At 44.5% G+C, this 12,209-nt stretch overlaps 1 protein-coding gene across 2 annotated transcripts; it reads right to left on the bottom strand.

Annotated features, from left to right (window-relative positions):
- Positions 1 to 807: 807 nt before the first annotated feature.
- itga2.2 (integrin, alpha 2 (CD49B, alpha 2 subunit of VLA-2 receptor), tandem duplicate 2) lies at positions 808 to 10,889 on the bottom strand. Of its 2 annotated transcripts, XM_049763037.1 has the most exons (30): positions 10,697 to 10,889; positions 9,756 to 9,879; positions 9,398 to 9,507; positions 9,219 to 9,310; positions 8,419 to 8,533; positions 8,205 to 8,332; positions 7,571 to 7,719; positions 7,342 to 7,492; positions 7,103 to 7,268; positions 6,931 to 7,007; positions 6,382 to 6,520; positions 6,154 to 6,299; positions 5,944 to 6,087; positions 5,635 to 5,838; positions 5,440 to 5,570; positions 5,205 to 5,368; positions 4,992 to 5,143; positions 4,803 to 4,913; positions 4,578 to 4,663; positions 4,278 to 4,419; positions 3,902 to 3,985; positions 3,748 to 3,824; positions 3,587 to 3,670; positions 3,406 to 3,508; positions 3,213 to 3,323; positions 3,001 to 3,111; positions 2,810 to 2,923; positions 2,645 to 2,734; positions 2,454 to 2,570; positions 808 to 2,277 (listed from the first exon to the last, which is right to left on the bottom strand). In XM_049763037.1, the coding sequence occupies exons 1-30, from the start codon at positions 10,752 to 10,754 to the stop codon at positions 2,200 to 2,202; spliced, it is 3,558 nt and encodes a 1,185-aa protein (XP_049618994.1). In that variant the 5' UTR covers positions 10,755 to 10,889; the 3' UTR covers positions 808 to 2,199. The 2 variants fall into 2 exon arrangements, with proteins under 2 accessions (XP_049618994.1, XP_068506206.1); XM_068650105.1 differs by lacking the exons at positions 8,205 to 8,332; positions 8,419 to 8,533; positions 9,219 to 9,310; ... (1 more) ...; positions 9,756 to 9,879; positions 10,697 to 10,889 and adding an exon at positions 7,960 to 8,170.
- Positions 10,890 to 12,209: the final 1,320 nt, after the last annotated feature.

The following is a 12,209-nucleotide window of genomic DNA, read 5'->3' as shown; positions in this document are numbered from 1 at the left end:
CTGCAGAAGTCTGCTTATAGTGGAAGATGAGCGGACGCCGCCGAGAGGTGACGATCTGGTGGACAGACAACCCCTATCACTCAAGACAACGTGTAGTCAACATAGCTCATAAATACATTCATATTGCACCATTCATTAAAAAAAAAAAAAAATGGTGCAATTGACTTCATGTGGCTTTTCTCTCAGACAATTCCCATCGGTCCAAGTGCAACGTGGTTATCATTAGTTTGAGCCAGAGGTCACCAACATGGTCGCCCCCAAGGACCACATGAGTAGCCTGTTCTAAAAATAACTCACCAGTGTTGGGACATTGTGATGTCCTAGCAAAGTTGAATATTTAAAAATGTAAACGCTTAAGAAATAGTGTTGTTTGTTGATACGTATTTATCTGTCGTTCACCTCGTTGACTCACTGATGACAATTATTAACATGATTAGAGTCGAGTCATTGTTTACTAATAGAACGTAATTATACATGTTAAAACAAAGTATTAACATTTAGCACCCATTTAAGTGGGTCTAAGTAGGTGCCCAATGTGTGTGTGTGTGTGTGTGTATTCATTCAAGCAACATTTGGCCTCCAGATGAGAAAAGCTGGAGAAGGGTTATTTGGATAGTTGGTGCAAAATAATTAACGTTCAGTTGCGATCGCTACGGCAGTTATTAATTGAACCATATGCTTAATAGTTTGCCAGAGCGCTATTAAACTGAGACTGTAAGGTAAAATTATTAACAGCTCTCAAAACTTGTAGATGAATGAAAAGCTCTCTGGCTGTGCCAATCAAATGTGATCAATTACGAACATGACTTTGCTGATGCCAAGTGGGAGACATTTATTCACTTTTCTGAAGCTTGCTTGTACTACAACAACAAAAAGAAATACTGTGCGGTTAGCCGGCGCCCATTAATAAGATTCATACTGCACTCAAGATTAAATCCGAATTAAGTGGTCTGGAGAACATTTGAAGCCATTCCGCAACACAAAGAAAAACAAAGTGCAATCAAGGGTAAACTAATGTTGGACAATGTGCATTACTTAAGATTTACAAATAAAAGTTGTACCATTGGAACTGTACCAGTCATCATTCATCCTCTCTTTGTCTTTTTGAATCATCACTGTCCACATTTACAGAACTATCGCGTACAAATAAACTCCTTAAAATATACAGCCAAAGTCAAAACACAAACACATTCTTACAGCACGTGTAGGACAATCTCCTGTAACATTTATCGTCAAAACTTAGTGACAAACTATTGCTATCAGTAGGCAATGATGACGTGTCCATTTTATTCCGAGCTGTAATTATGGTTCTTTGCACACACAAAAAGAAAATGTAATTCAACATATTCACAAATAAATTTGAATTTATGACTGGCCCATGGCAGAGGGAAGCCAATCTGTAATTTGGATCTTGCCGCCCTCTTGTGGTGAAAGTATGCAAGTACAAACTTAACATGTGACAAACCAGTTTAAAATTGCTACACATAAAAAAGAAAGACAGATATTGAATTTAAATCGGTTTGAATTGGTGATTTTCTCATTTGACAGTGATGTAAGTTTTTTTTAAAGCGTTTTAAAGCCCCCCAAATAAAAACATAAATACAAAAAAAGATCTCAGCCAACCTTTCAAACCATTCAAACGTAAAACCTTAACCTCAATTTTATATTACATTATATACAATAAAAATATTTTACGTTTTGTCTTTTTTTTGCATTTTCACGAACGATTCACATCCATCCATCCATTACTTTAGAGCTCATTTGACAGAAATCTATTTACACTCATACATTAACTCATATTCATAGTTATGGACAATTTGGAGTTTTCAATTAACCTAATATGCATGTTTTTTGGAATGTGGGAGAATATGAAAGGGGGCAAAAATTGGAACAGCAAGCCTCAGAAGTGTAAGGTAGATATGCTAAGCGCTCACCCACCATGCTGCCACATCACAATTCAATTAGTCCAAATCCAAGAAAAACAACCTGAGTATCAGTCATGCCAGTAGTTCATTCATGCACACAATAAGCTGAAGTACAGAAAAAGTAAAGAACAGCATATTCATGTTGAAGGTGTCACACAAGTTTTTTTGTTTTTTTTCCCATCCAATAGTGAGAGACCTTCATTGCGCTTGAGAAGTACCAGTGAGTACATTGGATGAAGATCCAGTGGCGAACATGGTTGATTGTGGTGGCAACTCACAACACCCCATCATCGTGGCTCTGTGCATCTGCGTCTTTTTGCAGCTGCTGGTATTTCCTTTTGAAAAATCCAAACTAGAGGGGGGGGGGGGGGGGGGAAATGCACGTTGAACTGAGAGAGGGTAAGGACTTTGAGCTTCGCTGACTGACCGAGCGACTGATCGAGCATCATCTTTTTTTGAATTAGCATTCTCAAGAACTACGTTAGCAAGACAAGCGATGAGAGTTACATAATGCGGACATGAGCTGACCTTCCACAGCAGAGCGACAGCCAGGCCGAGTAGCACTAGTCCTCCGATCACACTGCCGACAATAACTCCCACCGGAACGTCGCCCGTGGCTCCCGGTTTGCTCACTGTAACCACCACCTGTCACAAACCCAGTCAAAAAGTCTCCTCATGCATGATGTCCCTCCCGAATTCATGAATACGACGGCGTTTACCGGCAGCTCTTTGAGGCGGATGATGAATAAATCGGGGTTGGAGCTCTCCACTTCCACGGTGGAGATCAGCTCGGTGGTCTGGTAGAGCGCCTGAACCGACACGCAGCTTTAAAAAATGACCACCGTGGGTGAGCGAGCACGACATCAGCTCATTGCAGTAAATACCGTGATGAATGTTCCACTCCAAATCCTTGTTTTGACTTTCACATAATAGTCGCTGCTGACTTCTGCATCTTTGAGGAGACACTTGATCTTCTGGCACTTTGCACTCTGACAATCCTGGAATCCAATCAATCAAGCCATAATCAAGCAAAGGCACAATCGAGGCTCCGAGTTCAATTCTCAACTTGACCGACCAGCTTCTCGACGCCTCGGAGACTCTCCTCGGTAAAAGAGGCTTGGTGGTCCTTGACGCCAATCCTCAGTGGGTCCGCCAAGCCAACGGAATCACAGCTGACGGCACCGCCCTGCACAATTAGCTACGTGTTATGGATGTTTGATAGGTTGCAGATGAGTAATCTCTGAGATACGTCGGTAAAGAAGTCATTGAATGTACGTGGCTGCTCACAACTTGCGTGTCCACACTGGTGAGATAGAGGAGCGGGTTTCCTCCCTTGGTGCTCATCGGGAGGGACACGGTCAAGTACAGGAGGCTAACTGGGAAGTTTCCTGTTGAAACCTTTCAAATGAATCATGATAAAGCAGAGTGATGCCTTCAAGAAGTCACTTTAGGAACGTTGCACTGTATTCATTGATTGCACCTTCACGGTGAAGTTAAACTCGGGTCCAATGTCATCCAACGTTTTCACCGTTGTCACCGGTGTGGTGGTTGAATTGGCCACGTAGAAGTTGATGTTTGAATTCCTGGAAAGAAGAAAACAGCAAATAATCTGATTTGCTATGTTTCTGATTCTAAATGTGTTTGTCAACCACAAAAATCACCTGGATAAAACAACGCCTGCATCGTATTGAAGAGGAATGGACACGTCCACTCGGTTGTCTGACGGGACCTGCTCTTTACCGTCGCTGCAAAGAAGGCAACTTGTAGTAGAAGGGGAAAAAAGCAATATTATTTTTCCTCATTCTTATCTCCAGCAGGCTACCTTTTAGCCTCGAACTTGACCTTTGCCCGACTGAGCGGATGATTGAGGTTGTATTGGAAATTGAGCTGAAATTTCATCTAGGAAGAACCAACACAAGTTTGAGCAAACATGCTGGTGTGAGAAAAAATGAAGAGCTGAGTTTGCTTGCACTCACCATTTGGTCATTTTTTAAAGCCGGGTATCCCACTTGGCAAACAACGGTTTGCTCTTGCGTTGAGGTGCATTTCACTCCTTCGGTCTGTTAAGGATTCAGTCGGCATCATTTTTTAACTTTCATATTTCAAAATTGATTGAAAGCATCCCAGTGTTAAATTTGCGCAGTTCGGTATTTATTTATTTATTTCTCTATTTATGTATTTACGTATGTGTTTTTCTTAGACATGTTTTCTGTTTCCCAAATTGCAATCAAATCCACAGTACATTCTTTCAATTCAGCACTAATGTAATAATATAATATGAATTGATTCATATTGCGACTAATATAAATGCTACAGCCAATCATAATAATAATACACAAAAATACGACTTACAGGAGGAAATACCGAAGAGTAGAAGAGGTTGGCCGAATATGCGGCCAGCACTTGCGTGTTATAAGCATTTTCTTTCTTGTTCTTCACTGTGACCTCAAAAGACAGCTCCTGCTTATTGGTGCTGACCAGAAAAGGAGCTGAGCTGAAACAAATAAGCACACATTATTATTAATGGATCGGGGTTAAGCATCGTTAAACATTGACGCCGGACATTCACTCCTGTGAGTTCAAAACGCAAACAGGTATCGTAAGACCATGGACGTACCGGTGAGTCTCCCGTGGGCAATAAGTTCATCTTACCTGGTCCCCTCGGTGTCCGTCTTCACGCTCAGCACCAGATCGCTGACGCACACCTCGTCAGAGCCACAGTTCTTAGTGAAGGGGATCTGAAAACACGGGCGCACGTCACACTCTGTAGCTTAAGTCGCTCATTCGGGTGTTTGAAAAGTGTCATCATCAAATAGGAGCGTCTGCAAAATGACTAGTGACTCCCGAGCCGAGCCGTAAAATGGGACGGCAACTTACAAAGAACTCCCAGGCGGACGTCGAGAAGACGTCAAGGACCGGGTTGGCGTCGGCGTTCCGCTGCTCGATTTCCACCTTCAAACTGACTGAATTGACAAAATCGGGCGTCTCCTGATGCCAAAACAAATATGATCACATAGGCAAAAGCAGCACAGAGGTCGAAATTACGCAATAGCACTCAGCTACTACCTGCACGTAGACTTGGAAGTCTTGACACTGAATCCCAGTTGATATCTTGGCGTTCTCCGTAAACACGCGCTCATTATTTTTCATGAAGAGTCCTCGGGAGGTCACACGAGAAGCCTGCAAATCGGCGTCCAGAGTCAATGTGTAGGTGAGATCTAGAAAAAGACAAGACAATTCAGCTGCCATTACAAGGAAAAGCAAGCCGATTGGATTTACCCATGGGTCCGACTGGATTTTGGGGCCTGAAGGTCGGGCTGAAACAGAGGTTGCTGTTGAAACACGTCATCTTGCGTCCATTGACGTCACAAGATTTGCTGAAAATGTCGATCTTCTCGGGTTTAAAGGAAGCGGTGGCAGAGAGCGTGGCCACACCTCGGGACCTGGAGGACAATTGAAAAAAATCATCCTGGAGGACAGAAGTGAGACACACTTGGTCGGAACTTGGTCTCACCAGAGCTGGACCACTTTCCCATATGCACCCACTGAGATGTCAGCGAGCGTGTCATCGTTCAGGTCTTTGTAGCTATCGAGGGAGCGGCCAAAAAACTTCACTTGAGGATCCATTTTAGAACCGTATATTCTCTGAACAAAGACCATGAAACAAGTTGTATTGGCCGTCTAAAACCCGCAAAGAACATGTGAGTACCTGCGAGAACTGCTTGTCTAACGTCTTCTTCCTCCCATTGTAGATATAAAGGACGCCTCTTCCTTTGTCCTCTAGGGGCGCTCCGACGACGACGTCATTGTAACCGTCAAGGTCCAGGTCGGGAATTGCCGACGCGGCTGTCCCGAAACGCCCGTTCTCGGCGGGAGGAGTGCCTTGGAGGAATCCTTGCTCATTCAGGATACCCTTCAGATCACAATGCGAGAGATGGAAATAGAAATAAAAGAAACCGTTCTTAGAAGGCGGCCATTTTAGCAGCAGTGAAAACAAGTGACTGCCGCCGGCTGTCACCTTAGTGACGGTGAAGATGTACACACGGCCTTGCTCTCTCTTCTGCTCGCTCATAAACATGGGCGCGCTGACCAGCAGCAGGTCCGTCACCCCGTCTTTGTCAACATCCAGCGCGCACAGGACGCCACCAAAATAAGACCCAATCTAGAAGGCAAAAGGCGACGGTTGAGCCATCGGCGTTATGGTGCGGATTCCGCTCAGTGGGCGTACCTGCTTTCCTCGTTCCGAATCGACGATGGTGAATCGCTTCTGAGCGTTGTAGCTGTAGACGATGACTTGTCCGGAGTGGTTGGAGCGAGGCGCGCCGGCCACAAAATATTCTGTAGCGCCGTCGCTTAGCATGCAGACAGAGTAACCTGCAAAACATCCGATAAAACAAAAGCCATCAAATGGACGTCTGCTGTATATTTTGGCTTGTCGTCACCATATGTTTTCTACCCAGTAACGAGCTGTGGTTTCTATCTTGAAGAGTTCCCTCAAAAGCTGAGACGGGGAGAACATCCACTTTGGAGCCCATTTGGTGGACGACGGTTCCGGCCCAACCGTAGGCACCCACTGCTCCCAGCATCGTCATGTCCTTCAACAGAAAAAGCTTTGAACCAACTTTTGACTTCCCAAAATAGTGACGGTACAGTCGAATGAGAAACTGTTCGTTTTGTCAATAGTATGGAGTCGACGAATCGGGTCTCTTTCAAGCTTTAAAACGTGAACCGGGAGTCGTAAAATGGACTCGCCGACTTATCTGTTCAGTCTCTACTCTCAGCTAGTTTGTTGTCTAAAAAGAAGAGGGATTGGACGACCATTACAGTCACATCATTTCTGCCACTTGTTGCTAGGCAGACTACGCGTTGCCCAATGACGACTGCCCTTTGGACGATTGAAGGAAATGCAAAATGGCACTGAATAACAAATTAGGGGCTGTTTTTGTACAACTGCTGTCTGCACAACCTCAAACTTGAAAAATACCCAATAAAAGTGTCGATGTACCTTTTTGCTAGAGGAGTGAGCGCTAAAGCCCACCTGGGACATCTCCATGTTGAAATTGTCACCCCCTTTCCCCGTGCCTTAAGCAAAGACAAATGGAAACAAATTTCAAAAGACTCGCCCGGGAGAGACTCGGCTGTGACGTGCTGAGTGAGCGCCAGAAAATAATATACACCCTCGATGTTGAAGATGCGGCTGCCCAGCGTTCCGGCGATGTTGGACAGGGCCGCTTCTTCGGACACGTTAAAAAAGTAATTTTCTGTGGGCGCGCTGGCGATGGACTTGATTTCCTTGATGAGGTTATCGGTGTCGATGTTGTTTCTGGTGTAGTAGCCCAGCACCTAGAGAGAAAAAAAATAGGTCCAATATTTCCTGATTTTCTTGTTTTAAATACAGCGGTCATTCTCCACTCACAGCGATACCAAAGCGCGTGATTCCTTGCTTTTCACATTCAGCGATGACGGTATCTCTGAAGGCTTGGTCGTGAGACTCGCCGTCCGTCACCACCACCATCACCTTGGAAGCGGTCGGACGGGCGCCGTAGATGGGATTAAAACCCCACTGACTTCGAGAACAAACGCGGACAGACCATTACACAACGTATACGCACGCGCACACAAGTAGGTCACGCTGTGACACCGACCTGGCATATTGGATGGCGTGGAACGTATTGGTGGAGGAACCTTGCATTTGTTTGAGTTGAGAGGCTGCATTCAGCAACTCAGCTCTGGTTCGGTACTGGTTCAGTGGGAATTCGATCTTGGGGTTGACTGCATACTGGATGACACTGACCTGGCCACACGCAAAACACACTGTGTGAAGAGATGATCATTTGTTTCCATCCATCCATCCATTTTCTGAACCGCTTAGTCCCCACAGGGGTCGCGGGCGTGCTGGAGCCTATCCCAGCTGTCATCGGGCAGTAGGCGGGGGACACCCTGAACCGGTTGCCAGCCAATCGCAGGGCACACAGAGACAAACAACCATTCACACTCGCACCTAGGGACAATTTGGAGTCTTCAATCGGCCTACCAAGCATGTTTTTGGAATGTGGGAGGAAACCGGAGTGCCCGGAGAAAACCCACGCGGGCCCGGGGAGAACATGCAAACTCCACACAGGGAGGGCCGGAGGTGGAATTGAACCCGCACCCTCCTAACTGTGAGGCGGACGTGCTACCCAGTGCGCCACCGAGCCGCCCGTCATTTGTTTCCTTCTGCAAAAAAAACATAAACAAAAAAGGATTCTGCAGATGGTCGACCAAAACGGTCGGTGTCACCTGGGTGTTTTGGGGTCCGATTTCAAGGGTCGGTAAGAGCTTCTCGATGAACTCCGTCATCGGAGCCCACGGGTAGATGCTGTTGGAGCCGTCCAGTACGATCACGATGTCCATCGGCCCACCACAAGCTGCAAAGGAGGCAAACAAGGTATGAGGGAGTACGGCGAGGGGTTATGCTGAGGATTATTGAAGGTGCTCGTTGGCTGGCTCTCACTCTGGACGGCAGGAGCAAAGGCAGGTTGAGGCTGAAAGAGGGGGCTGAGTCTGGAACATATTCCAGGGTAGTAGTTTTGATCGCCACACCTCTGTGCCCAAAGGGGACCGCATGTCTGCGCAGCAATACAAGATGGAGGACCATTTGAACATACTGTAGCTGTATCGTTTTTCTTTTTGAACCTACCTTTTGTACGTTCATTCATTCTCTGTATGTATTTTTGTATGTATGTATGTTTAAAGGGCTAGTTAATAAGCCACGGTGTGTCGTGAATCTCGATGAGTTCCACTTTTTGAATTAAACTATTCAACCAAATGAATTATGATGAACCTTTTATAATAAAAAAAAGACATACATACATACGTATACACATATATATACATATACATATATATACATACATATATATATATACATACACATACATATACATACATACATACATACATACATACATACATGCACATATACATACATACATACACATACATACATACATACATACATACGTATATATAAATAAACCAGAAGGCTATATAAAATATTATTATTACTTTACAATATTCTATCTATCTCATGCAGAGGGTAAGATACTTTTTTTTTCCCAGCACCCTCATCTTATCTACTTCCTCAATGGTGTCGAGAAGTCACTCAGATACCAACACAGCCTTTTTAAAAAAAAAAAAAAAGTTATATATATATATATATATATTTTTTTTTAATCATCTTGTTCGCTCTCCTTCCTGTTCTTTTTTGTGTGTGTGTATCTTCATAGAATTGACAGACAGACGGCTGCGTACCATCAGACCATTGACTGCAGGCAGACGGGTCAGGGTCATGCCAAGAGACATGTTGACGTTGACGTTGTTCACATCTGGAATATTGATGGAATCTGCGGGGATATGAGGCACATTTTATTTGTTTGTTCAGAGCGGCGCCGGGTGAGGCTCAAAGGTTAAAGATAGAAGCCACACCTCACCTTCAATATTCAGCTTGTCGCAGGTGGTTCGTGCCCCTGACACTGGACACTTGTACAAGTCCCCCTTCCTGTTTTGAGTATAACCACTCCAAGGAGCACCAACCAGAAGCCTACACACACACAACAATATTTATCTCTTTCTTGCTTGTCACAATATTTGGGGGAAAGAGACTTAGTCTTTGTCAAGAGGCATAAACTGCATTTGCGTCAGCTTTCTCAGACGCTCAGTAAAAGCAAACACGACACTCCTCCAGACGATGAATCAGCGTGCGCTGACGACTAACCGTACACATCGTCGGAAAGCACGAGGAAGTAACGATGGGTCATTGAAAAAAAAAAAACTGTGAATGATTGTTACCATTTGCCCTCATGGTTGCTGGCCTGTTGGACCGTGTAGCCAAATTCCTCCACCGGCGGCCCGCTGAAAATCTTAGCCCCCGCAGTGCCCACATTGAAGGAGCGCGAGACGCCGATTCTGTCAGCTGGTGGAAGGAGGCATGAAGGAATAAATCATTACTCACAGGAATAGTAAGCTGCTGCCATTTCTAACTTCTCCTACAATATAATACTTGAATTTGCCACGGTATGTTGTGGGAATCCTGTCATTTCATTATTTTTACCGGATGGGGCAGCCAAGGATATCACAGGGGATCCGCAAAATTTGTGATTTTTTTTTGAACAACATTTTTCAGAAGATGCCAGTCAAACCTCTTGATCTGTCCAAAAGTCAATTATCTCATGCAGCGCCTTGGTGTCACTCCCTCTAGCTCCGCCACTGGTTGGTTGTCAAGTAATGGGGTGGAAATTTAAAATGTTTTTTTCATGCAATTCATCCAAACAAAAACAAAAAAATCCACAATCACTCAGCTTTGACTCATGGTGGCAACAACACAACAAAAAGCACGACTACAAAAGTATGGCACATCCAGTAGGAAGTGCAACCATGTGAACTTGCCCCCTGAGGACATGGAATCTATCACAGGCATACAAGTCCACACAGGCACAAGGCTTGAGGAATGTGAACGTTCACCAGCGCAGCAACCACGCCCGTTTGCCCCCAACACAACTTAACTTAACCTCACTTTTTGAAATCACATTTTATTTGCTACATCAGCAGATAGACGAATGTCATTTCAGCGCTGACGCGTACTAAACACGTAATTGGTTTTAATTGCTAATTACGCGTCTTTCAATCTGCTCCAACCCACTTGTGACAAATAATAAGGGTACGGAAGGGACGTCGGAGCATGCACATCCCATTGGAGAGAAGTTGAAGCGGAGAAAATGTTCAATACTCACTAATGACAATCAACGCAAAGCAGACGACGAGGTAGTCCATGGTCCACTTTGATTCCATTTTACGGAAACGCTTCAATGCAGCCGCAGCATAGACTCGGCTCACCGATCGCTACTGACGTACGTTTCCTCGGCAAGAACCTGCGTGCGCGTGCGCGTGCGCGTGCGTACCTTTGTGTCTGTGGTAACTTTTGACTCAGCTATGTGCGCGCCCCTGATGCTTGCTGGACTGCATGAGGGGGCGTGGAGGATGTAAGTTAGGAAATAAGCACAACACCATTTCAGGCATGTTAACTCTAGCCCACTGTAAAAAACAAAAACAAAAAATCTACAAAACTGCCAGTACAAGACCTCAACCTACTTATCGGTCATAACATTACACCTGCGCAGTAGACAAAATATGTAATTTATTGGGAAATTTAACTTTATTGTGTTGTGGTAGTGTTTCAGAACTGTACTGCAATATATTTTTTCAAAGATATAGTTGAGCAACTTCAACTGCGTCATCACGTCCGTCCGCAAACGTCAGATTCTTCACACTGAATGCATCATCTGAGAAAGACTTTTCGGAGTTGCTGCCTTTCCTCCTGCCGTGTTTTGGGTGAAGCAACCCCAATGACGTCACCAAAACGCGGACATTATAGAGCTTTAACAATTAAGTCTTTGTTAGGGATTGGGCATGTGGAATTTGAAAAATGTGGCCTCATCTGTCGGGTCTCAAGACTTGCCATATACATTCATTTTTGGCATCATTTAATTGCTATGTGGTCTGACAAAAAGGGCAGATAAGATAAGGAGGAGCTTGTGTAGCCTTTTTTAGACTTCGCGATTACGGTCGGGACACTAGAATTAGGACGGAAAACGACCAGGTAGGGTAGCTGACCTGACCATCAGGAGTCATTAAGAATGTTTTTTTTTTTCTTTTTCTCACGAGTGGGAGGATGAAGCGTGCAAAGTTAGTCTCAGACTACGCTATAAAAAAAAACAAAAAAAAAAAGTCTCGGGGGAGGCAGAGATCGGGCCGACAAACAAAACTTGCGTTAATGATTCAGCCCAAGTCATAAAGCGAGGTCGAGAATTAAAGCATACACAAACATGCGCCTGCTCTCTTTGTATACCACACGGATAGTGTGTCAAGATTATACGAATGCATACATAGAACTGGTTCTTTTCCCGGCCGAGTCAGAATCAAAAGGGACAAAACCAAAGGGTAACAGTTTCATGAATGACAAAATGCGTGAGTCAGCACCATCGACGTCCAAAGTTCTTCTCCCCCAAATAGGCGTGACGTCAATTTGCAAACTTCATCCAGATTATGCTCCAAGGCACCTTCCAGTAGCCGCACAATTGCATTGTAAATCGAAACACTGGATCTGTTTCAACTTCCTCAGGAAGAAGAGTATTTGTTTGTACTTCCGTAGTTTCCTTAGCACATAGGGGATTTTTTTTTTTTTTTTTTTTTTAGCGGATAGCGTTATACAATAGCTGTCCTGATCACATTTAGAGCCATTTATCC

This window comes from Syngnathus scovelli, chromosome 3 (genome assembly GCF_024217435.2).
Source record: "Syngnathus scovelli strain Florida chromosome 3, RoL_Ssco_1.2, whole genome shotgun sequence".
NCBI lineage: Eukaryota > Metazoa > Chordata > Actinopteri > Syngnathiformes > Syngnathidae > Syngnathus > Syngnathus scovelli.
Note: the sequence above shows the minus strand (reverse complement) of the source record. Positions and strands in the feature narration are given on the sequence as shown.